Source organism: Hipposideros armiger, unplaced genomic scaffold (assembly GCF_001890085.2).
Source record: "Hipposideros armiger isolate ML-2016 unplaced genomic scaffold, ASM189008v1 scaffold_999, whole genome shotgun sequence".
Taxonomy (NCBI): domain Eukaryota; kingdom Metazoa; phylum Chordata; class Mammalia; order Chiroptera; family Hipposideridae; genus Hipposideros; species Hipposideros armiger.
In genome coordinates, this window is record NW_017732349.1 from 23,199 (window position 1) to 48,329 (window position 25,131).

General features: G+C 46.6%; 2 protein-coding genes across 11 annotated transcripts in view; both read left to right on the top strand.

The window, feature by feature from the left end:
• TCEA3 (transcription elongation factor A3) overlaps positions 1 to 8,703 on the top strand; it is a 30,970-nt gene extending 22,267 nt beyond the window's left edge. Inside the window, exons 9-11 of one of the 6 annotated variants that reach the window (XM_019631440.1) lie at positions 4,464 to 4,610; positions 6,277 to 6,348; positions 8,584 to 8,703. In XM_019631440.1, the coding sequence (XP_019486985.1) occupies positions 4,464 to 4,610; positions 6,277 to 6,348; positions 8,584 to 8,592 (228 nt within the window). In that variant the 3' untranslated portion in view covers positions 8,593 to 8,703. Of the gene's footprint in view, positions 1 to 297; positions 371 to 3,738; positions 3,892 to 4,463; positions 4,611 to 6,276; positions 6,349 to 8,583 lie in introns of those variants that run through there. The other 5 variants (XM_019631441.1, XM_019631445.1, XM_019631444.1 and 2 more) reach the window with 5 other exon arrangements.
• A 5,754-nt stretch (positions 8,704 to 14,457) lies between these two features.
• On the top strand, positions 14,458 to 23,350 carry ZNF436 (zinc finger protein 436). 5 transcript variants are annotated; one of them, XM_019631436.1, is made up of 4 exons: positions 14,458 to 16,217; positions 17,498 to 17,592; positions 18,382 to 18,508; positions 20,861 to 23,350. In XM_019631436.1, the coding sequence occupies exons 2-4, from the start codon at positions 17,560 to 17,562 to the stop codon at positions 22,111 to 22,113; spliced, it is 1,413 nt and encodes a 470-aa protein (XP_019486981.1). In that variant the 5' UTR covers positions 14,458 to 16,217; positions 17,498 to 17,559; the 3' UTR covers positions 22,114 to 23,350. The 5 variants fall into 5 exon arrangements, with proteins under 5 accessions (XP_019486981.1, XP_019486983.1, XP_019486984.1 ...); XM_019631437.1 differs by lacking the exon at positions 14,458 to 16,217 and adding an exon at positions 16,671 to 16,774; XM_019631435.1 differs by lacking the exon at positions 14,458 to 16,217 and adding an exon at positions 17,195 to 17,355.
• The last annotated feature ends 1,781 nt before the right edge of the window (positions 23,351 to 25,131 follow it).

Genomic DNA, 25,131 nt, shown 5'->3' on the forward strand with positions numbered 1-25,131 from the left:
GACCTCAGACTCCCCATCACTCAGGGCCTCTGGACCAGCGGGATAGTGAACACAGCTGATATGTACTAAGCACTGTGCTAAGCACTTTAGGTGCACTGGCTAGTTTTATCTTCACACCAACTGAGGTAGAGATGTTTATTATTCCCATTGTACAGATGAGGACACTGAGGCTCAGAGGAGTTAACTGATTTGCCTATGCACACAGCTAGAAAATGAAGCCAGGAGGCAGGTTGTGTGGCCTCAGAGCACCCACTCTTCACTGCTTTGTTGTCTGCCTCCCTCTTCTGCTTTGTTCAGTTCCATGTCCCGCTACTCAGCTCTGGGCCCAAGCCAGAACAGGAGTCCCTGTCTCCATGGATCACAGTCCAAGGTAGGGAGAGAGACATGCTTACAGATATGTATAAAATAGAGGTGGGAAGTGCCATGGTAGAGCCATGATGGGGACTTATAGGAAGGAAGGATCGACCCAGCTTGAAGCGGTCAGTAAGGGAAGGAAAAGGGAACAAGCCTGTTTGAGGAAGCATAGTATAGTGGTTAGAAGCTTGGGAGCTGGGCCAGACTGTCTGACTTTGTATTCTGCCTCTGCCACTTAGCTGTGTGATCTTAGACAAGCTCCTGAACATCTCTGTGCCTCGGTTTTCTCATCTGTAAAATGGAAATAACAATAGGTATCTCATGAAGGATTGAATGAGTTAATATATGTGAAGGGTTTAGGAGGTTAATACATGAAAAGCCTTCCCCAGAATTAGTAAATAATAGGCCCATTCACCAACCACTTCGTGTAACCCTCAGCACAATGCTATAAAAGAGGAAATATTGTCCTTGTTTTATGGATGAGAAAACTGAGGCCACCCACAACTTGTAAGTGACAGATGAGGATTTGAACGGAGAGCTGTTTATTTCAGAGTACATCTTGGAAAGACATTTTGTACACCCTCAGCGGCTCCTTACTGCCAGAGTTAACTGAGGGATTCCCCACAAGCACCTGGAGATGGGCACTGCTAAAGGAAGTGGCCCAGAGTGGGGAGGGAAAATGCATGACTTCTGGAGTCTGGGTGTTCCCAGGGTGTCTGGTATCCTCTGAAACTGTCTGTCTGGCAAGAGTGTGCCTCTGGGTGTTGGTGGTTGTGTGTGTGGTGTATGTTTGGTGTTTAGTATGTGTGTGTGACGTGTGTGTATATTTTAGTGTATGTGGTGTGTGTAGGTGTGGGGGGGTGTGGTGTGCATGTATGTTTTTCTGAGGGGTGGGTTCACTGCTTTTCTCAAATACCCAAAATAAGACTGATAAAATCCTTGGCTTTAGGATAAAATAGGGAACTTGGCACAGGTGGACCAGGGTTACCTTTCTCCTTCATTTCAAATATCTGACCTTTTCCGGCAAATAGCAATATATGCCTAGAGTTACAGATCGCAAGTTGGTTTCACAGTGTATTCTCCTTCCCTGGAAGGAGTAGCTGTGACTGTTATGGAAACGCAAGGCTTGTGTTTATTTCTCTCCGTGCCTCACTCTGTGGCTCTGGAGTCGCTCTGCTTCTCTCTCTGTCTCTCTCTCTGTCTCTCTCTCTGTCTCTCTCTCTCTGTCTCTCTCTCTGTGTGTGTTATGGTGGGAATGCTAGCAAGAGACTGTCTTACAAGCAATTCCAGAGCCATGCTGGGAAACCAGGCCCAGGAGAACCAAGAGCAAGGTGTAGACACAGGTTTGAGGCAAACCCAGCAAGGTCCCTGCAGATGGGGATCTGGATTAGGACAAAGACAGGCCCCAAAAGTCCCAGCAAAGCAGCTGGCCATGTGGGTGAAGTCAGGCCCTAACCCAAGGACTGTTCACTGGAGCAGGGCAAGAGAATAGGTTGGTCAACTCAGGTCCAAAACAAGGCTGACCAGGCCAAGAGGAGCAAGCCAGAAATCTAGCAGGCCCTCCACAGGGACAGCTACCAACCACCCACCTGCTGGCAACCCAGGCACCGAATGCCAAGGAGATCCTCTTTCTAGGGTCGTCTTTTGCAGGATGCTTCTGTAAGAAATATAGGACCATTTTTTGCTTCAGTAAGAAAAGTAATAGCTTAGGGTGGGGCTGCATGCTGTGCTGTGACTTAGGACCGGGTTTCTGTCAGGGAAAGCCTGAGGCAGTGGATGATTATGTGGATGGGTGTCCATCTCTGCATCCCTGTATCTCCTCTAACTCCCTTTTTGTGTCTCTTTTCTTGTCCACCTGATGCCCTCACTCTTCCTTCTTCCTGTTCCTCTCTACCAAAGAATGGAGTAGATTCTGAGATATCCATTAGAGTTGCTGAGTGGACATGTTGTCAGCCCTACATGGAGAGGGGTTTTGTCTGCTGTTCACCCAGCACTGAGACCAGTGTCTGGCATGTCATAAGTGCTCAACAAATATTTATCGAATTCACATTTGGGTCCCTTCTCTAACAGTGTATACAATGTGAGGTATGTAATCTCATACCTTTTTTTCCCCTCATTTCCTGCCTTATTTTCTATATTACCGTACTTACTCCATGTGTCTTTGATGCTGACACCTTCTAAATGAGTCAGGGCAGACATAGGTATGTGGGTTGGTGGGTTGGTGGATTTTTTTCTGTGCTCTGTTTCTTAGGTGGCACACAAGACCCTCTTCCCATAATCTGACCCCCCAGCCATGGCTCCCACACTCCTCTCCCTGAACCCATGCCAAATACTGTCTCCAAACATGGAATTCTGCCCTGTGATCTTTTGCTTCCACCATTCTCTTTATCTAGAATGTGCCATCTCCCTCGGGGAAGTCCTGCTTATCTTTCAAGACTGGTTCAGGTGTCAGCTTCTTTAATGAGCCCCTCCTGTCCCGAAGCAGTTTGCTCCCACACTCTGGGGATTTCCCTGGACTTTGTATCCCTTTGCTTTGGTACTTCATACTCTATCTTGCAACTTTTTATAAATGCTTGGCTACTCCACCAGATTAGCATTACCTGGGGACAGGAACCAAATCTTATGTGAATCCTGAGGGCTTCGAGTCAGTGGTGTGCTGGAGGCAGCAGCTCCTACCAGCTCAAGAGAGACAATTCTGTGTATCTAGCCCCGACTCGCCCGACTCGCCCTTCAACTACATCACTGGAGGAGCTTGAAATTGGTCATGGTGGAAGTAGTATTTACACCGTGGAAATAGGTAAATGCTACGAATCAGCCAACCCTACAGCCAAAGCTGGTTTACCAGCACACCAATGCAGTTAAAGACATTCAGTAAATTGACATCCAATAGATTCTGAATGAATGAATGCATTATGCTCTGGAAAATCTCCCCAATTTAAAGTCAGCTGTTCTTTGCTTATATGGCCTTGGATTGACTTGTTTTTCTATATACCCCCGCCACGGGTTAAGACCTAGAATTTAACACACTAAGATTTAAACATTCGTGTGTACCAGGATAACTTAAGGGCACTCGTAAAAATGCATATCCCTGGGCCTGCTCTTCAAGTTTTGGATTCATAGGAATCTGCATTTTCTCAAGCTCAAGTGGTTATAACCATTACAATGGTCAGCATTGGATTAAGTGGTCACTAAAATCACTTGACCTTTGTGCCAGCACTGTTCTCCATGGTTTAAGGATCCAGGATAGACAGCAACAATGCAAATGTTTAGCCAGGACCAAATCCTCATTTTCACATTAGCTTCTGCCATCCTCCTCCCCGCACACCAACCTTAACTAGAGCTCTTTCTGGTTTGAGTGTCCCCGTCTCTGCTCTCCTCTGGCAGAGGTTGAAGGAGAGTCAAATGGCCAGGGAGAGGATTAAAGAAGGAAAGGACCTAGGTAACGCAGAAACTGAGTATCTGCAGCGAGTTGACACAAGACGTGAAACTCTGCTGTAGGAACTGAAAGAAAAAGATGTTCTGTGATGCACTTACAGGTGAGCAGGGGCTTCCGGTCCTGCGTGGGTGGGCACAGCAGCAGCAAGTCATAGCGAGACCAAGGTTCCCACAAGGCAGAATGGGCTGGGCAGTGATCATAGCTTGGACAGGCCCTGGGTCAAGTCCAGACTGGAAGCATAAGGAGAACATCATATATCATAAGTCAATGGTCAAGTCAGCCCAGGCAGAAAAGTTGAAGCAGGTTCCCAAGGTCCTGGCACGCAGGGTGAGCACCAGATCTGAGGACCTAGTCCTTGAATTTAACACAGTAAACTAAAGCGTTGATCCTCGGACAGAAGCTGTGTGCCTTCTTCTCTCCTGTACATGCCCTTCTGCACTTGGCTCAGCCAGAGCCCCCTAAGTTTGTTCTTCTACTCAAAAGCAGAATGGGGACTCTTCGAGTAGAGCCTTTTCCCAGCTGGGGCAGGGCCAGAAGTCCAGGCCTTCCTCCAGCTTCTTGTACTCAAGTCCATCATGTTCCCCCCTCCTCTGTTCAGGCTCTCTAGAAACCAGGTGTGGGGCAGGGCCCCTGGGACTCCCCAGCCCTGAAGGGCAGACTCATTTCTCTCCAGGAAATGGCCAGTGATGAGCTGCGGAAATGGAGGCACGCCATGACCCTGGAGGCTATCCGTGAGCACCAGATGGCCAAGACATGCGGCACCACTACTGACCTCCTCCAGTGCCCCAAATGCAAGAGGAGGCACTGTTCCTATAACCAGGTATGGTCGAGGAGGCTACAGGGGCAGAGAGGTGGAGAACCAGAGAGAGTGAGCCCAGGGAAGAGCCTGCGAGGGAAAGGGCTGCAGACAGAAGGACAAGTCTTAGTCACCAGTATGCTGCACCTGTGGCTTCTGGAAAGTGTTCTGCATGTACGAGCCCCCAAATTTGTGTCTGTGAGCCTTGGCCAGCATGTTCTGACTGGCTCTGAAGCAAGCATAAGAGAAACCAGACTTACAGGGCACAGAACTGTAGAGTCACAGATGGTTGGAAGGGAACTTAGCAATGGTAAAACTCAACTCCCTCATTTTACACACAGGGAAACTGAGGCCCAGACAGGAAACAAGCTTTGCAGCTTTGTCCAAGATGGCAGAGATGACCAGTGGCAGAGATAGTAATCAATCCACATCCAGACCTTTCTGCCTGCAAATACAGCCAGCTTGGTGTGGCAAGCCTAAGGGAGTTAGCCCAGAGTCCTAAGCATGAAGACCACTGCTCAGTGTGGGGAGACACGGAAAGCCGTGAAGACCCCTTTTCTGGAAGACTTAGTACCAGAGAACCACCTCCTGTCTCTTGGTGGCACATATTATGCCCTTAGGGCACCAATATTCTTGGATTCTAATTGGTATCTAGTCATTCTAGAACTCTATTCATTCTTCCATCTGTTTGGCAAGAAAGATTTAGCAAGAGCACCTTGCCCACAGGATGTGTGGCTACGGCAGATATACAGTCAGCCTAGCCATCAGGAGCCATCCCTTGGAGAATCCCCATTCAGGAATTCGGAGCTGTTTGCGTAAGCCCCTGCTCTTCTCCAAGCACATTTCCACGGAAGGACGTGCTTCCTGTGCCTCACCTCCCACCAGAAGAAAATCGCCCATTAGCAAAGTTTCCTCTGCACAGGGAAACCCCAGTGTTAATCTGTCCACAGGTATCATTGCTCTTCAGTGACAAGGCTGTCCTAAGCTGTGTCCTCCTGGCCAACTGCTGGGCTCACTCATTAGCCAGGGGACGATCTACCGCCCCACCGACTCCCAGGTGACATCATTCATAGCTGAGTGTCAGCAGAGTAACAACATGCTGTATGTCATGGCCATCCAGGGGTGGCCATAGAAAATTAGAACAGCAGTTGTTAAATCTGGAAGCGCCAGGGACTTGCTGTGGGAAACCCAGTCCCTGCACCTGAATGGTTTGGTTAAGGGAATGAGAAACTAGAAAACACAACATGAAATAGTCCCGGTGATCTTTGAATCTCGTTTCCTCTCTGGGCCTCAATCCTTCCACCTGTAAAATAAGGAATGAACTAGATGATCTCTAAGGGTGCTTCCAGCTCACGCAAATTCAGATCACTGAGGCACATCCAATAGGGTGTGTTCAGAGGCAAGTCGGGATGAGACTTCAGGAAAGAGAAGAGAGATCGGTTTAGAAGGATCAGCAAGCATGAAAGGACAAAGGCCAGGCTGAGCCAGTGAGATACTGAAGTGAGCTGGTGGACCTGCAAGAGGAAAGGAAAATATAGATTATGGAGTTTTCAGTGATAAGGGAATTGCCAGGGTGGGGTGGGAATAATAGTGTCACGCTCTGGGATTTGGACCTACTCCTACAGACAGTGGGAGCTATAGCAGATCCTAGAGCAGGGGAGTGACTTCCTCACGCGCTATCCTCTCTCAGGTGCAGACACGCAGTGCTGATGAGCCCATGACTACCTTTGTCTTATGCAATGAATGCGGCCATCGCTGGAAGGTCTGTATGTCTGTCTTTCTCCCGCCCCTGTCACCCACAGATCCTACCCCACAGAAGGAGTAGTGTACCCACAGCCAAGAAGGGGCCTCATGCATGGGGTTGGAGGTGGTGGGGAGGCAAGCGGGGGATGGGCTTACCAGCCTGTGCAGAGGGGTCTGCAGAGCTGGAGATCGTGGCAGGTTGTTGTTGGAGACAGGGGGAGAGTGCATGTGCATGTTTTCATTTTGGAAGGCACCCAGCTGGGGTGGGAGCAGCAGCTTGCATTTTATCAGAGGATGGGCAAGTCTGTCATTTGAGCATAGATGGATTCAGTGTTCCCCCCCACTCCTCACAGATGGGAGGAAAACAATAGCACTTTGCATTTGGACCACACCTCTTTGCAAAATGCTTTCACAGATGGTATTTCCTTTGAACCTGGCCACAGTCAGGGATGAGGAAGTCTGAGCCCTGTCAGAGGGACCTCACCCTGCAATGTTCCCAGGTCCTTCTCCCCTCCCAAGGCAGCTCTGGAAAAGCTTACATCACCCGAGGCTGTAACCTGGGTTGCCCTAGTTCCTGCAAAGGCAGAGGTTTTGTTTTCGGGCATAGGCGCCAAGCAAAGACTCCTCCCAGAGTGCTCCTTCCTGCCACATCTTCTAAAAGAACTCAGTGTGGTCATGTGATTAACGTCAGTTTCTAGTACCATCTACTTGTACGTGCACTGTGTGATGTCTGGGCCACCAGGCAGGCTGCAGGCACTCCCAAAGTTCTAAGGTATTTAGCAAGGAGCCCAAGACTCAGCATGAGACTAAGGGTTGGGATCCTGGGTTTCAGGTCTTCACTCTGCACTACTGGCTGTGTGACCCTGAGCGTGTCACTCACCTCCCTGAGCAAAAGGGTGATGATAGTGCCATTCTCCCATAGGTGATGTGAAGGTTATTACATATGCACACACACACTTTATGAGAAACGTTCCTTTTTATTACCGTCACTTTCAGAAGAGGAAATTGAGCTACCAAAATACTTAACAAGCATAAAGCCACAAGTTTGGAGCACTGAGAGATAATGTCCCAAATCCCTGATCGATTTAGTTTCTACAACTTTACTAAGGGACTTGATAGCCCTGGGGCCTCATTAGAACCGCCATATATTTAAAGGTAAAAGTCAAACAATTACGTATTTTTCCTTTATTCATCTATTGAGCACTTAGGGATGGCACCAGTAATAGTTTAGAGCATGGGCTTCAGTCTCAGGTTCAAATCCTAGCCTTATCACTTACAAAGTGATTTATCTAAGGGACCTGAACTCTCTAGGCCTGCATTTCCTCATGTACAAAATGGGGTTGTTAATATCTAGCCCACAGAGCTGTTTTAAGGATTACATAAAGCATTAATTAACATGGCCTCTGATAGCTCATGTGGTATCGTTATCAAATTAGAAAAAGGTGTCCCTGCCTCCAGGTAGACATAGCCTTGCACCAGGGTAGAGCCTGGCAAACAGAGCAGGGGCTGAGTTTCAGCCCCAACTTGTCTCTTTGGCTAGGCTCTCTTGTGCCATGAACAACCTGTACAACCACCCCAAAAAGCCCTGAGCGCATATGTTTCTGCTACATAGAAACCATTATTATTCTGAGTTTGTCCACCTACTGGTATTATGGGAACTTGGGTAAGTCACTTAACTTCTCCAAATTGCTTCTTTACCTGTGACACGGTGCCTCCTAGGATGAAATGAATTAATGCATGTTAATACTGCCTAGCCCAGAATAAGTGCTCAATAAACGGTAGCTCTTGTCATTGTTACCATTGGGAAAAGGACACTCTGCCTGTTCCAAGCCCCACTCTTCCTCCCTTATTCCTATTGGTTGGAGAGGCAGGGCCCACTAGAGGTAGCACCTACCTGGCTTCTGACATTTTCCGGTATGTCCATTGCCATGTGGAAGGCCTAGATTCTATTCAAGTGATTAGTAATAATCACAGTGATATTTTGACTCTGAATTGAGAACTCACCACATGTCCGACATCACATTTCCATTCAGTACCTAGTATCCTTCTTGCATTGGCTGGCATTGTGACCTCATTTTACAGATGAGTGATTTGTTCAAAGTCACACAGCTAATCATGGCAGAGCTAAGATTTGGACTCTCGTTTGTAAGGCTCCACACCCTACTTTCTTTTTCATGTCCCCTCCCCTTGCCCCTAGCCTCCTTGGGTGACACAGGGAAAGCTCTAAAATGTTGTTGCCTTTTTGGTTTTGTAGTTCTGCTGATAGAACTGCCAGCCAGGATTTCAGTGAACAAGGTGCGGAAGAACAAAGAGAAAGCACTAAGTCGTCGTAACTGGAGAAACAATAAAAATTAAAATGAAGAAAAACGTTGGGGCGGCCGGTTAGCTCAGATGGTTGGAACGCAGGCCCATAACACCAAGGTTGCTGGTTTGATTCCCACATGGGCCAAGGAGCTGTGCCCTCCACAACTAGAATGGAAGACAACTACTTGACTTGGAGCTGATGGGTCCTGGAAAAACGCCCTCTACAACTGGATTGAAATAACTACTTGACTTGGAACTGATGGGTCCTGGAAAGACACACTGTTCCCCAATAAAATTTATTTAAAAAAAAATGAAGAAAAATGTTGAACTCTGAATGGGGTATTAGGGATCAGAGGGGAGAATTCTTTTGCAAATTATCAGTTATTAATAATGATTGGCTCATAGGGAAGCCTAACTGGGGTACGATGCTAAGAGCCTGTGCTGACAAACCTCTTGTAGAAACTCACAGACTTCAGAGCCTCATAGCTCAGGTGTCCTATCTTTCACAGTGGGCTGGCAGACCTTTGCTTTGAGTCCCTTCCCTCACATCTGAACCTCTCAGCCTTTTCTGATTGAAAAATACCAGACTGACACAACTCTTACCCCACCCCACTCCAGAGTCACACGTGTAGAAGTTGGCCCACAGTTTGGCTTAGGCAGATATAACTTCCATGCTAGGCAGAAAGATTTCTTCCCTACTCCTCATCTCCTCCCAAACTCCCTGCTATTCCCTGTTCATAGCTGGCTGTGGGAGCCTTTGAGGACTCCAGACCTGGTCCCTCTAGGTAGGGAACAGACTGCCTTGAGCTGAGGCTTTCTGGGTGAAGGGTATGGTGGTGCCCCTTGGTTCCGTGGACCCTGGGAGGTGCTGAGCCTCAGAACCTTCCAGGCACTGGCAATGTGTCCCTCACAGCGCCAGCGGTGGCCTGAGCTTCGGAGGAAGTCTGTAGGGCCAGGGGCCTCCTCGTGCTGCTCCCATGATTACATCGGTTTGCTTTTTAAGCTGATAGGAGCTTTCGACAAAGCTGGAACCTTCTGGAAAAGCCCTGGGACCCGTTCTGTTGGGCCCGTTTTGAGTCAGAGTCTCTGACTGTCCCTGGCCTCCCGGAAGCCCCAGGCTGAGCTCCGAACTCTGGGTTTCTTAGAATGACTGGCATACAGAAGCCTGTGAACTCCTGGGAGCCTGGGCAAGTCACTTAACTTCTCTGAGCCGTTTCCTTACCTGCAAAAATGGGAGAGGTGCTAGCACCTACCTCTGATTGGACAGAGGCCACTGGGTCTCCATCTGCCTTGGTTCACCCTTAGGGCAGCTGTTTGGGGTAACTTTAGCCCAAGTTCCTTAGATGCCCTGGGCATCATCCACTCTGAATTGGTTATTGCTTTCCCGCTTTCCACGCCAAATGCTTCCTCCTGTAGATGAAGCCAGTGAATAAACTGTGTACAGAGACCTGCTGCCATCTTCAGCTTTTCCACAGTCAGATTTGGGGTGGGTCTTTTGGAAGGATTGAAAATCCTCTCACAGATGATACAACATGTACAGCCCATCAATGGCAGACCCAGGAGTGAACCCCAAGTCTTCTGTTTCCTGTCATGGTGCTCGATGGACTGAGAGATCCAGGGCCATCCACAGTGCTCAGCCCCTACCTTCCAGGAATTCCCAGCCTGGCAGGGACAGACTTCTACACCAGACAGGGTGTGATACATACCTGAGGTATGGCTATTACCCACAGAAGTCTGGAGGGATATTGCTTAGATACCCAGGAGCTTCTTATACTTGAATATGAATGGGAACCCCCTGGGGGTCATGGTAAAAATGCACACCCTGATTCAGTGGGTCTGGAGTGGGAACTGAGGGTTTTCATTTCTTACATGCTCCTAGGTGATGCCCATGCCGCTGGCCCACAGACCACACTTTGAGTAGTAAGAGTTTAGACATCCAGTTTTTTTTTCTCTGCATTATCTAATCCTCTGTCTAAGTGTCTAGAAACCAAACGTGGAACAAAATACCCACTATCCATTTAATACTGTCAATAAATGTTACTTTGAGGCTTTTGAAAGGTGGCAGCCTGGGGCAGTTTTCCATCGTCCCAGTTTAAATATCTATTGTGCTCCCAGTGTCGTAGGGATTTACAGCCGAGGACAAAATACAGAACCGAATCTCTACCCTCAATAACCTTACTGTTTACAAAGGAGATGAGTCAGATTCAACAGCAAAAGAACAAGTCAGCTCCAGTCCGCACATCCATACAGTATCCGTCCATAGTCACAAAGGGACACAGAAAAGCCTGAATGGGCCTCAGGCCGTGCTCATCAGCAGGCGTCAATACCCTCCCAACGGGTCTTCCTGTGTCCACTTGGGAGCCTCTCCAATCCATGCTCTCTGCATGGACCAGAACAGGTGGTTCAGAATTGCAACTCTGGTCATGTTACAGCCCGCCATGCTACCACTCCCATTTAAAACCCTTCCCCCCCCCCCCACTGCTCTTGGCAGGGTCTACCAGGCCCTGCAGGGCTGGCCTCTGCTTCGCCCCCACACTTTGTGCCCCAGCCCCACTGGCCATGCTGTGCTCCTTGTCCCACAGTCTTTGCACATGCTGTTGGCTGGAACACGTGATTTAACCCCATCTCCACCTTCATAGCAAAGATGAAGAGGATGTGAACTGCAAGGGAATTAGCATTACCTTCTGCCACCGGGGAAGGCTTCCTAGGGGAGGGGAGGTTGCTGCTTTATAGGTGGAAAAAGACAAGGTCAGCTGGGGTGAAACAGAGGCAATGTGCTTGGGAAGGAGAGAAGGTCTCACCAGGAATGTTACGGCCAAGGGACCTTGAAAACAAAAGTACATTCACGATCCCATGACCAATTTGAAAGATGTTTCCAAAGGTTACAGGAACTTGAAATACTATACGGAATGAGAAGGCCTTCTTAGCAGTCTCCTCTAGACTACCAAATCTCTAATTTTGGCCCTGAGTTTAGTCTCACCAAGTGCCTATCTGGTTATCTCCCTCCCCTGAGTACCCCACTGGCCCTCTCGATACAATTAATCTGAAACTGAACTCACATCTTCTCTTTCTTAAATCCCCTCTTCTCTTGTTTCTGTTTGTCAGTTACTACCATGACTTAGGACCATCTGTGACCCTTTCCCCTTGCCCTCTTCACTTTATCAGTTACCAATTTTAAAGTCTCTCCCTTGCCCACCCTTCTCTCCATCACCATCACTATCAACATTGTCTTTTGGGTTTTTCCTCTTGGACTTATGCAAAGACCTTATACTGGTCTCTCAATTCGAAGCACTCCCTACCTTACCTGCCTCTGCCCTGCACGGCTCTGAGCATCACGTCCCCAGTCAGCTTCCGTGGATTTTCACCAGCCATCAAATAAAATTCAAAGCTCCCCTCCATCTTCCTTCTGCCTGTCTTTGGTGGTCTATTTTCCACCTCTGCTGCCCCTTTGCTCCAGCCTAAGGGAAGTAGTGCCCTGTTCTTGAAAACCTGACAGACCTTCCCAACTGTGATGCCTATGCTGACTCCCCCTCCCACTCCCCCACCCGTTCTTCAAGGCTCATCTCAGATGTACTGGGCATCTTCTATGAAGCCTTCTCTAATTCCCTGGTGGCAAGAGATGGTTCCTCAGAACACACAGTGCTGTGAAACTCATAATGACACTACATTGTACCATGATGATAATAATGTCGATATCTTTGTATGACGGTGTCAATACTATCTGTGAGTTATTAAGCATTTGTTAGCTGGGTATTTCGAACACCTTATGTGACTTCTCCATGCCTGCATTTTTCATCTGTAAAATGCTGGTAATGACACCTAGCTCAAAGGGTTGTTGTGAGGATTCACAAGAATCATCCCTGACACAAAGTACCCGATTAGTAAATGTTAGCTATTATTACTGTGAGTACAATGGAATGCTTTTTATTGCTCAACCAACCCTCAGATCCCATGAACTAGATTATTATTATGCTTTAAAAAAAAACTGTGGTACAATATACATAAAATTTACGATCTTAACCATTTTGAGGGTACATACAGTTCAGTTGTGTTAAGTGCATTCACACTGTTGTCCAGCCAACCGCCAGAACTTTTTTCATCTTGCAAAACCAAACCTCTATACCTATACAATTCCCCTCCCCCAGCCCCTGGCAAGCACTGTTCTACTTTCTGTCTCTATGAATTATACTATATTCTTTTTACAGACTGAGAAAACCAAGGTTTACAGGGTAATTTGCTTCCAGGAGATTGAATCTGGACTTGAACCCAGGCCCCTGTTCATGCTCGGAGCCACTTTGAATATAGCTTCACCTCACAGAGCATGATGTGTTTTACTTCTCCCATAACAGTGATGGTCACCCCTCCTCTGTGCCCATGCATTTGGAAGCCATTCTCACATTTAATCTTCACAGCATCCCTAGAGTCATTTGTGGTGGGCGGTGTCCTATCTCCCAGCATAGTGTCTGAGAGACATAGTAAAAATGTTTGGTGAATATGGGCCTATTTGATGCCTTTAAGTAAGCTAAACAAACTAAACACGTTTGTTGTACATTTTAATGCAATGGTTTACATTTTTTAAAAAATGTTGCTTCTCTCAGGAGAAAACCAGCTAAAACTCATGAGGTCAAAAAGAGCTGCCCAATCCCCTCCACTCCCCCCTCCTCCTGCAGAGTCAATCTGCTCCTCTCACTCCCAGGGCCAGCCCCCAGGCTGCCCTCCATCTGCACCTCATCATCAGCTTTGCTGATCCACAGTCAAAGGCAGGCAAAACAGGCAGGCAAGCAAGGGGACAGAAGAGACTGTCCCTGTCGGCTTCCTCCCCTGGGCTCCACTCCCACACTCTTCCCTCTAGCCATACCCAATCCTAACCCTTCTGCAACACGCTCTGTCCTCTCATGCCTCTATGACTTCGCACATGCTGTTCTCAGAGACTGGAATGTTGTCCCTCCTCTCGTCCTCCACCTCCAAGACTCCTACGCCTTTGCTAGCCAGCTCAGCTGTCACCTCCTCTGTGACACTTCCTCTCTTACCCTCCAGCTACTAGTCCGCCCCCCTCCTTGGTGCAGACGAGCTAGCTCATCCATACACTGTAGTAGTTGAACTGCAGTGACTGTTTGCAAATCAGCGAGTCCCCCATGTCCCCAGCTCCTTGTGCCAGGCTGAGGCTTCATCTCTGCTCCCAGCAAGGGTCAGGAGAAGCCCGGGTCACTTTGATTTTTTTGATATTAGTGGTATATTTGAAAATGAAGAGATGACTAAATAAGATCACAAATATTGAGGCATATTTTTCAGTGGTTAACAAATTAATGCTTCTAATACAAAAAATTACAACATAATTGTGCGGCTCATAAGATAATTATAGCATTTATTTAAAAACTTATAGTGCTCCATAGGCACAGTGATCTGTTGGTAAGAAACAAGCTTAAGGATATACAAGGAGGGTCTTTGATCAAATTGGTCAGTGGATCTGACATATCGTATAACCCTATTTAGAGATAATGTCAAAAATCTAAATTGGAGACCCTGGTCAAATGGTTCTCCTGGCCTCTTTTCCTAGTGATTGGCTGTGTTGCTGCCTCTGCACACAGCAGGTGCTCACTATTTGCTGAATATGGGACAAAAACAGCTTTCTGAGTTGGTTATTGAAAACCCACATACAATAAGTATTCCTGAGAAACAATGAAGTCCTGAACAATGGGGCAGGAAGCTACCTCCTCCTCCAGTGACCCCAATCCTCAGTCCAGCTGGAGGCTGCATCGGAAGCCCCTCACCCACTTTCTTTCCTCCCCCTCTTCCACTCCCTACCCCTATCCCCCCAGGGGCACCAAATGCAGTCAGGCTTCCTTCGCTCTCAGACTCTCTTCTCCACCCTCTGGAGGGTCCCAGGTGAAGAAAGAGAAAAGCACTTACTCACAGAAGGAGGCAAGCAGCCAAGCTGGGCTTAGAGTCGCCCTGCCCCCAGGCAGGCCTGAGGAATAAAAGAAACAGCAGAGGACAAAGAAGGACTTAAAGCACTGGAGCAATGGGGAGAAAAGGCCTAAGAAAGTTTACAAAGCAATCTGTCAGAGGAGGCATGAAAAGGGAGCCCTGCTGGGCTGAGCGGCTTTAGGCACTCAGTTCACCTCACCTTAGGCCCAATTAGAAACCTGCAATTACTCAGCCAAAGTCTGAACTGATCCCCTACCTCCTGTCCCAGAGGTTTCCCTGAGGGTGAGGCCTTATCTTGCTGGGTTCCTGGCAGCTCCCAATACCTCTGTTCTACTGGGATCAATGCACCAGTTCGCTTGAACCCATGCAACTGGTCATACTTCAGTCCCCTCGGGATTTCCAGCAGAAATATTATGTGAGGATAAGGTCACCAGCAGATCCTCTGACTTTCCAGATTTTCTGAGCCAGTGAAAATATCCACAGACCTTTCTGAAAGTCTCCCCTCCTCCCCAAGGCAGGATAAATAACAGATATCATGAGTGCTCACTCTGTGTGGAGTGCTTTAAGTCATCTCGCTTAGTGCTCACCGCTGCCTTAGGTGTGATTACCCCATTTTACAAAAAGGGAAATGGGCCTGCAGAGATTAAATGACTTTCCAAAGGATACACAGCTGTAGATTCCAACCCAGGTCTGTCTGACCCTCACACTTCCTACTAGGGACACTGCCACTTGGGGACCCTCTGTGATTCCATTTTGTTTGTTTGTTTTGGTACCATATCAATTTTAGATGGGGTAAGATGGTACAATTCTGTGGAACCTAAAGAATTCCTGGCCTCACAGTTTGGAGTGAGAAGAGGAATGCGAGTGGGAGAGTCAGCCTCATGGCTGGGTAGGGTCCTAGTCCTTTTTAGATACTTGAGTAATTTAACCATAAATAACTGGACACTGGGAACAGGACACTCACTAATAAAAGCATTGCCTGGAGTCATGTTCAGAAAAAAAAATAACTGAAGTCACTCAGTGGGTGGATATATCTGTAAAACAAAAGAAAAGCCCCTTTCCCAGCCCAGGCAGAGAAGTCTCCTGTACAGTTAGAGACAACAGGCTTCTGGGCACGTAGCCAAGGTTCTGGGGATATTTATAACTTGAAGAGGGTGGGAGTCCCTAATAAGCTGCTATATTCTTTTTCCATCACTTCCCTCTCCAAGGCTACAGCGAGCTCAGAGCTCTTCTCCATGCAGAATGCCTGCTTTCCCTAGTGCTCGGCTTCCATTGTCTAATTTTCTCATCCTGGCTGGGGAAAGGGAAGGCTGCAAGTCCTTCCGTTCGGGAGAATTCCAGTCGAATGCAGCTTAGCTGCTAGTGGTGATTCTTGGCTAGCTGTTGTGGTCTCAGAGGGATCTGCCTACGAGCCTGTGGTTTCTGAGCTGCCTGAGAGTTCGAGGTCTCGAGAATCTGAGTCTTTGGGATCCGCCTACGAGCTCTGTGCTTTGCCTGCAAGGATTCGAGATCTACCTGCGGGTCTGAGATATCTGGAAACTGCCAGCGATCTCTAGAATCTTTCCGAACGCTTAAAACTCAGAGAACTCTGCCTGCGGATTTGAAATCTGGCGATCTTGGAGCCGACGATCTAGTGGATCTTTTGCGGGCCAGGAGGTAAGTCTGTTCGTTCTCAGCTCGAGTTTTCGGCTTCCTATCTTCAGCCGGTCAGGGGTTGTTAACATCCTGAGGTGCCATCCGACTGAGGCCCTCAGAGGCTTATGATTCCATTGGAGCCGGAGGCCGTCGGGAACCCATTTAGCAGATAAGCCCTGGGCATGACAAGGATGGCCCTTTCCAGCGCTGGGGCCTGTCTCTCTCTTCCTTACGCGCCCTGTCCCCCCACCCTCTCTCAGGGTTTTCGCTTTCTGTCCGCTAGGTGCAACTCAGTCCGCCCCTCAGGGGGCGCCTTCTTTGGAAGAACGGGGTCCGACGTCCCTATAGGGTTAATAGCAAGCACGCCGCGGGGCCCAGCCGCTGAACGCACTCGCTAGCCCTCCGGGCGGCGCGGGGCCTCTTGGGAGTTGTAGTCTGTGTAGTAGGGTGCGAATGCCGCAGGAGCTGCTGGGAGATGTAGTGCGAGGGCGGAGCTCAAAGTTCCAGCGCGGCCGCGGAGTCTACCCTGGGGATTGGGCGGCTGCCGCTTTTCTCTCAGGCCAGGGCTGTCAAAAGAGGTATAATCCCAGCGGAACCCAAGACAGGCCAGCGCCTAAATTAGGGCCAACGTCGCAATTAAGGTCCGACTCAAGCTTCTAGGGACGTGAGGAGAAGCAGGGCTTCCTTCCTGGCTTAATCGAGCTGTGGTCGCCAGTAGAAGAAAGCGGAAGATACTCCACCCTAGCTAGGAGGACGCGCTTCTTTCTTCACCCTTTTGTTCTTTTCCCTCCTTGGCTTTTGGCCCCTGACTGGCCTTTGTACGCCGGAATGGAACTCCAACTCCCGGCAGGCCACAGGGGGCAGGCGCAGGCGTGATAGAGATGCCCAGCCATGCTACAGGAGGTGGGCCTAGTGTTTGGCTTCTAATTGGCAGAGCGTTTTGCGAGCTTCGTTCGTTGATTGGCTGAGGCAGCTGCCGGAAAGGGCCCAGCCTCGAGATAGAAGAGCAGAGGCGTTCTGTGGGCTGGGCTGAGAGTCGGCTCCCTGAGACCGCAGAGGCTTGACCCTCCCCCCAGCCCTGGAAGACCCGAGCCATGGAGCTGTCTTTATAAATTCTGGCATTGCCTTTACCCCATGGTGGCGGAGAAACAGAAGTCAGGTCGCGCTCAAGGGTCAGGGAGGAGAGTGACCCTGCCCAGGTCCAGGGCCCTTCCCACCAGCCTGGCGGCCAGAACTCCAGCCCTGGGGAGTGGGCAGGGCCTGTTTTCTGTGCCTCACGCCCTGCTTTTCGCCTCCTTTAGCGCTGTGTGCTAGCTGCTTTTCCTGCTCTCTCTCTCCTGGGAGGCGAATCCTTGAGCCAGAGATGGCAGCCACCCTGCTCATGGCTGGGTCCCAGGTAAGCTGGGGGTGGCTTCGCGGACCCTGCCTGTGCTTAACCATCTCGTCGCGGCGTTTCTTTGCTCTGCAAATCCCTGTGGGAAATTCCCTGGGATTAGTAATTAGCTCGGTTCGGTATTCTGCCTCCAGGGACCTAGTATCAGGCCAGTTTCGCCACCTACAAGCATTTATTGAACACCTGCTGTATGCCTTTAAATACCGGGGAGACAAAAGATGGATGAAACGGGGCCTCCCCGCCTGCTCACAATCTGTAGGGAGACAGACGCGTCCGGTTAACCGTGATACAATGTGATAAGAGCTGTATTTGCCTTAGGAACGAAGTGCTGTGGTGTGGGAACCAAGAAGTGGGAGTGATTAATTCTGTCTAAGGGATCCAAAGCAAGAGTGGAGCAGAGCAGAGGGATGGGGGCACTGAAGAATAGTTGGTACTGGAACTGGGCTTTAAAGAATAGTAGGATTTTTCTAGTCTGAGAAAGATAGTCAGGAAAAGAGGAACATTGTGAGTAAGGTATAGAAAGATGTAGGTGCTAGATGTGTTTTGAGAACAGTACAGCTAGAGGATAAGGCTCCGGAGTCGGATAGGGATATCTGGCCATAGGACCAGATCAGCTCATAAATTGCTCCCTTCTTTACGACATCTCTTTTTAGTTTCTTTCTTCTTTGGACTCTACAGATCAGATTTAATACCTTTTGTCTCCTCAACGATTCTAGCCATGTCTAATTTCAAGAAGAAAAACTGGTATTAATCTCAGATACCAAGTAATGAGGAAACATTGTGTGGTTTCAGGCACCTGTGACATTTGAAGATATGGCCATGTATCTCACGCGGGAGGAATGGAGACCTTTGGACCCTACACAAAGGGACCTTTACCGGGATGTTATGCAGGAGAATTATGGAAATGTTGTCTCCTTAGGTAAGTAAGGATTCTCTACTTTTCTTCATCCCGTGTTTTTGAGACTGTGTCAGCAATGGCTTAGCTCTTTCAACACAACCCAGTTGTTTGATTTTTAAAGCACTTAATTGGATGTTGGCTTGAGTTGAGTCCTCAGACATGTCTTTGAATGTGGGAACATCAAGGCAATATTGTCTAAAAAGAAAGAATGTTTCTGCACATTTTAGAAGCATTCAGATTTCTGGTGCCCTGAGTCATTTGCCATTCTCCAGCCTGTTTGTACAGATCACTGACCAAACAGGTCTGACATAATGGTGCTTGCCAGGATATAAATGCCCCCATAAATGGTGCTTTTACTAGAAGATGAGGGGTTCTGACCCAGGTTCATGGGGAAGACAGGAGCCACCTACCTTTCTGTGTTTGTTTTGGCTTCAGATCCCTAGCTTTGCCTCAGGTCCTTTATCTGGAATAGGTACTTTTCTAGAGATGTTTCAGGTTGATCATAGATTTCAAGTGTGTCAAATATTGTTCCAGGAGAACCCTGAACTAAATCAGATTACAAATTCTACTAGTGAGGGAAGCTAATTTTTTTGATGGTCTGCAAACCTGTTTTTTCTCTTAGGTCTGAGTGTAACTAAAATAAACAGTATATTCTTTAGCTGAACAGTCTTTGGACTCACTCTGTCCCTGTTTAGGCTTGACAAAAGTTAGCAACCATGTATGGTTCACTAGGTTATCTGTCACTCATTAAGACTAATCCTTTTTTTGAAATCTGTATTCCTATAGCTGTTTTCAGAACAAAAGGTAACTATGAGAGGTTTTCTTTTTAACTTCAGCTCTCTCTGATGTCCCAAACTGCTTGGATCCTTCCTTTAGAAAAGCAACTAGAAGTGCGGTTATCTATCCAGCTATATTGCAGTCTGTAACCCAAATATTCCACTCAATCCAACAAAAATAAGAAATGAGAATCTTAAAGAAATGTGAATTTATATGTCTATGGTTCAATCCAAGGAGCACTTGTTAGAAAGATGGAAGCATGGAAGCACCAAAAAAGGAAAAAAGTTACTTGCCAAAATAAGTTTGGGAGTGTACTAAATAACGCTTACAAGTATTCTGTATCTCAAGACTCTTTAGAACCTTTAACATGTTATCAGGCGTTATGATTTTCTAAGATGATGTTATATGCATGATTTACCAAACTAATTTATCTATGGATCCTTTTCTCCCAGCATACCTAGTAACCTCTTTCTGAAGACTGTACTAAGAAACAACTTGTAAAACGCAGTGTCTGGTAGAAAGTTTCTTGTACACAGTGGTTGTATATACAGGGCGCCAAAAAAACGTATACAAGTAGACACTTTGGTCAACGTTGCTCAAGCAGTAGTTTGCCATAATCAGAAGTGTCTAGACGCTGATGGTAACCATTTTGAGCACCTCTTGTAATTGCAGAAGTCGAATGTGACGTGTATTCATCTTTTGTTATTGAGTATTATTGAGTGTTATTGGTATATATTTATTACAATTTTAATAGTTTATTCCTTTCTTAAAATGAGTATTACAGTTTAATAGCTTATTCCTTTCTTAAAATGCATATACATTTTTTTGGCACCCTCTGTATATTTTCATTTGAAGACTGTACTTAGTGCCAAAAATGTTCTGAGCAATGTACCTTTTTTGCCTTCTCCAACCTTCCCACCCCTATTTTCATTAAAAAGGCCACTGGAAAGTAGCAAGTAGCATTTGGCAGTCACTTGTCCTGTGAACTAAGACTTGATATAAATAAATAAAAATTTATTTTTCTTCATGCTATCCCAGTAGGTTCTTAGTAAATATTGTATAGTGGTAATGATAAAGGCTTGACCAGTTAAGAACAAACACATATACACACATGCATTCACTCGTAAAATTTCTAGGCTTTTGGCTCTTAGAGATTCTAATTTAGAGTCTCTTATAGTCTGTGTTTCTGGTTTTCTTCTTTTGAAACACCAGGAATAGGAAAAAAACCCCACAAAACATATATATATATATATTTTTTTATTTTTTTTTCCATAAAGAACCTTTAACTGTATTGATACAGAGTATGAACTTTTATCAGGTAGATCTGAATTTGAACCCTGGCTCCACCATTTACTACTGTTATCACCTTTGGCAAGTCACTTCTCTTGGTCATGGATTTCTTATTCATAAAGTGGAAATCATCATAATGCTTGACTCGCAGGCCGGTTGAGGTAATTCATGTAAAGAACTTAGAACAGTGCCTGGCACACAGTAGATAATTTTTTGTGCATTTACTACTACTACTACTACTACTACTACTACTACTACTACTACTATTATTATATTATTATTATTATTATTTACCCTTTATTGCAGATTTTGAGATCAGAAGTGAGAATGAGGTGAATCCAAAGCAAGAGATTAGTGAAGATGTAGAATTTGGGACTGCATCTGAAAGACCTGTTGGGAATACTGAGGAAAATCCTGAAAGTGAAGAGGCCTTTGAAAGCAGGGATAGATCTGAAAGACAGTGGGGAGATTTAACAGCAGAAGAGTGGGTAAGCTATCCTCTCCAACAAGTCACAGATCTGCTTGTCCACAAAGAAGTTCACGCAGGCATTCGATATCATATATGTTCTCATTGTGGGAAGGCCTTCAGTCAGATCTCAGACCTTAATCGACATCAGAAAACCCACACTGGAGACAGACCCTATAAGTGTTATGAATGTGGAAAGGGCTTCAGTCGTAGCTCACATCTTATTCAGCATCAAAGAACACACACGGGGGAGAGGCCCTATGACTGTAATGAGTGTGGGAAAAGTTTTGGAAGAAGCTCTCACCTCATCCAGCATCAGACAATCCACACTGGAGAAAAACCCCACAAATGTAATGAGTGTGGGAAAAGTTTCTGCCGGCTTTCTCACCTAATCCAGCACCAAAGGACCCACAGTGGGGAGAAACCCTATGAGTGTGAGGAGTGTGGGAAAAGCTTCAGCCGGAGTTCTCACCTAGCTCAGCACCAGAGGACCCACACAGGCGAGAAACCTTACGAGTGTAATGAATGCGGGCGAGGCTTCAGTGAGAGATCTGATCTCATCAAACACTATCGAGTCCACACTGGAGAGAGGCCCTACAAGTGTGATGAGTGTGGGAAGAATTTCAGTCAAAACTCCGACCTTGTGCGCCATCGCAGAGCCCACACGGGAGAAAAGCCCTACCACTGTAATGAATGTGGGGAGAATTTCAGCCGCATCTCACACTTGGTTCAGCACCAGAGAACCCACACTGGGGAAAAGCCATATGAATGTAATGCTTGTGGGAAAAGCTTCAGCAGGAGCTCTCATCTCATCACACACCAGAAAATTCACACTGGAGAGAAGCCCTACGAGTGCAATGAATGTTGGCGAAGTTTCGGTGAAAGGTCAGATCTAATTAAACACCAGAGAACCCACACAGGAGAGAAGCCTTATGAGTGTGTGCAGTGTGGAAAAGGTTTCACCCAGAGCTCCAACCTCATCACACATCAAAGAGTTCATACGGGAGAGAAGCCTTATGAATGTACCGAATGTGAGAAGAGTTTCAGCCGGAGCTCAGCTCTTATTAAACATAAGCGAGTTCACACCGACTAAGTCCTGTAATTATGACTGAGAAATGGTTTATTTGAAGGTACAGTTTTATTTGATATCAAAGAGCTCTCTCAAGACTGAGCTTATACAGTACCGAATTTCCTTGCTGTGGGCCACAGTTTAAAACATCAAAGAAGACAAGCCATTTGAAATTCTGACCCACAGCTTTGGGAATGTTATCCCCTTCCCAAAATAGTGATTTTTATTCATGCCATATTAAGGAGTTACTTCATCAAAATCAGCCCCAAAAGTAACCGGAAATCTGAAGACTAGGGGATAAATGCTGGTAAATGCTCAGGCCTGGAAATGGAGTAAATCTTTAAAAGTTATTTCTCCCATCCTTGGCCCAAAAAACTACTAGGGGAAATGTTGGACTGTAAAAGGGTGGTCACAACTGCTTTGGAAAAATACAACCAGAGACTTTGCCTGAATTTCCACACTTACTCATTCACCATAGTAGTTGGGCACACAGATCTTCTCCTTCAAAGGGCTTTTTCCTTGAGTTGTTCATGCATTTGTTATCCTTCTGCCTTCCTGAGAGCTGGATCCTGCACAATGAAGGCAATGATCATAATTTTTCTCCTCATTGTTCCTAATTAACTTTTTTTAAAGCTTGCATCTTTCTGAAAGCTAAACGAAGATACAGATTGAAAGAAAAAATGAAACACAGGTTTGGGGACCAAGGACTCATTAGTAGTGGTGACTTTAGCAAGTGATGCCCACTGTTGTTATTGTCATTAATCGGAATTTATCAATTTTCTTTGGGGACTCACTGTAGGGAACATTGTAGGGAAAATATCTTCAAGGAAAGGTAGGACCATAAGTGATGGTGAAGCGTAAGGAGCAAGTGGAATTAATGACTTCAGGGAAGGAAGCACAGAGTCCCTTCCCAAGGAACACAGGTCATTTTTGTGTTCTTTCATGGGTCATTTCTGTATTCTTTCTCCTCTACCCTTTAAGATCGATTCTCCCTGTACTGCTTAACTCTAGGATTTGATAAGGGCCACATCCCATTGTTTCTCATAGCTTGCATAAGGGCATGTGTATGTACAGTAAAATGTATTCCTGTGGTTTTTCCAATAGCAGAAACTGAATTCACACAGAATTAGCATGTTTTTGGGTGATGTTGATCGTGTGACAGAACTACAGACATAGCTCCAGTGTGAGAAATGTCCTTTTTTTTTTTTTTTTAAAATTGGGGAACAGCGTTGGGGAATTGGGGAAGGGAAACAGACAAGTTGCTGTCCTTTTGTTCTCCAGTCTAGTTGTGGAGGACATCGCTTGACTGGCCCATGTTAGTATGGTGATCATTGCGCTCTTCCTGGGTGAGGCAGTTGCTTGCCGGCCATTGGACGGCCACTCACGGCAGTTCATGAAAGTCACGCCAGCTGCCGGCCAGCCTCACTACAGCCTACGCTGTCGCCGGCGACTCACGGCAGTCCCACTCCAGGTCGAGCTGTTGTTCACCATCTCAGCTGTAGAGGGCGCAGCGTCACTGGCCCTCATGTGGGATCCGAACCGGGGTCCTGCTGCTCAGAGCCGGCGTCCCAAGCCAACTCCTAACCAACGCACCATTTGGCCGGCCAGAGGAAGGTCCTTTTCATTCTTTATGAAAAAAAATTGAAACACTAGTGTCCTAGCGTGCACTCGCCTGTAAGAGCTGTCTTTGTGCAGAACTAAGCACTTGTTTATATGTGTCAGTCAATTGTGGGAGGTAATGACTGGACAAATAGGCTAGTTGTCCTGTTCTCAGACTGAATATCTTCTCTTTGCGCTGATCACAAGGAATTAATAAACGTAGATAGGAATGTATTTTCACCCTCTCAGCCTACAGATATGAGTGGTTAAAATAAGAGTTGACCCAGTGTAAGCCCAGTAGTGTCAGTTCTCCTTATCTCAGCCTGAATAGGAATTAAGAAATATCCCAAATGTTGGTGCTTATTTAAGCATTTGGGCTTGGGGATGGGAGGGACTTGATGCCCAGGAGATGGGACTGAAGTAAGGGACATTTTTTTTTTTTTGAGCGTGCCCCAAATTATTTCTACTGTGCTTTATTGTGAGTGTTGTAACATTTGAAAAATACTTTTGCCATAGCTCTTTGGGACTTGGTATAAAAGGAGCCAGTGGTCTCTCTTGGGCAATGTACTGTAGTGAGTTTTGACCCACAGCTGTGTGAGACTGCATCCCTTGCAAATGACAGAACCTTGAAAGTCACAAAATGAAAAACCACTTCACCAAGGAGCTTTTTCTTTCTGTTGCCACTCCTATTTAAATACAAACGGGCAGGGAGCATGTTTTTTGTTTGATACGAAATCTAGCAGGCTGTGGGTATTCCTATTTTAATTGTTGAATGACTTACATGTTCTTGATGACTAAACTCAAATATGTCTTCCCGTATCAATGTTACCGATGGTTTTAATAAATATGAAAGTTCTCCTTTTGTTTCTGTGAGCCACTACGGGCATCAGCTTTGGAGTGGCCATAGAAGACAGCATCTCCATGACCTAACTGTATTTCACCCCCTTTTCCTTCCCTACTCCCCTGCCCCACCCCAACCTGTTCCTGGTGCTGCTTTTGGCTTCTGAGCACCCCAGCCATCTCTGCATATGTACACTCCAGCTGGGAAGTGAAAAGGGCAAAGGCCAGACCAGCCCTGTCTCATCTGTTTCTGCCAGTTGCGGCCCATTTGCTGTGTTGAACTTTGCATAGAAGTTATGCATTGGACTCTCTTTGCTAATGCTTTTTGCATGCCTTCTGCTCCCAAGATTCTGGCTGCTTCTGCACATACCCTGAACACTTTGTGCCTGTTTTCTATGGTTGTGGAGAGTGAATGAACAAGTAAGTATGTAGAGCAGTTTTCCTTATGGTATTGGTCACAGTTATCCTAGCGTCTATCTACATCTGTATTATTCTAACAATATTCTATAATTAAAAGTATACTTTTTAAAAATCAAAAAAACTGAGAATTATTTTAGTAATCCAGCACCAGTTCATAAAAATGGTTTTTCATCAGATTCATTA

Bases quoted from the DNA above. Each gene is read 5' to 3' on its own strand.
- ZNF436 (XM_019631435.1), top strand. From the start codon at position 17,331: ATGGTGGCGGAGAAACAGAAGTCAG. The intron at 17,356-17,497 runs GTCGCGCTCAAG...CGCCTCCTTTAG, and splicing joins GGCGGAGAAACAGAAGTCAG to CGCTGTGTGCTAGCTGCTTT. The intron at 17,593-18,381 runs GTAAGCTGGGGG...GTGTGGTTTCAG, and splicing joins TGCTCATGGCTGGGTCCCAG to GCACCTGTGACATTTGAAGA.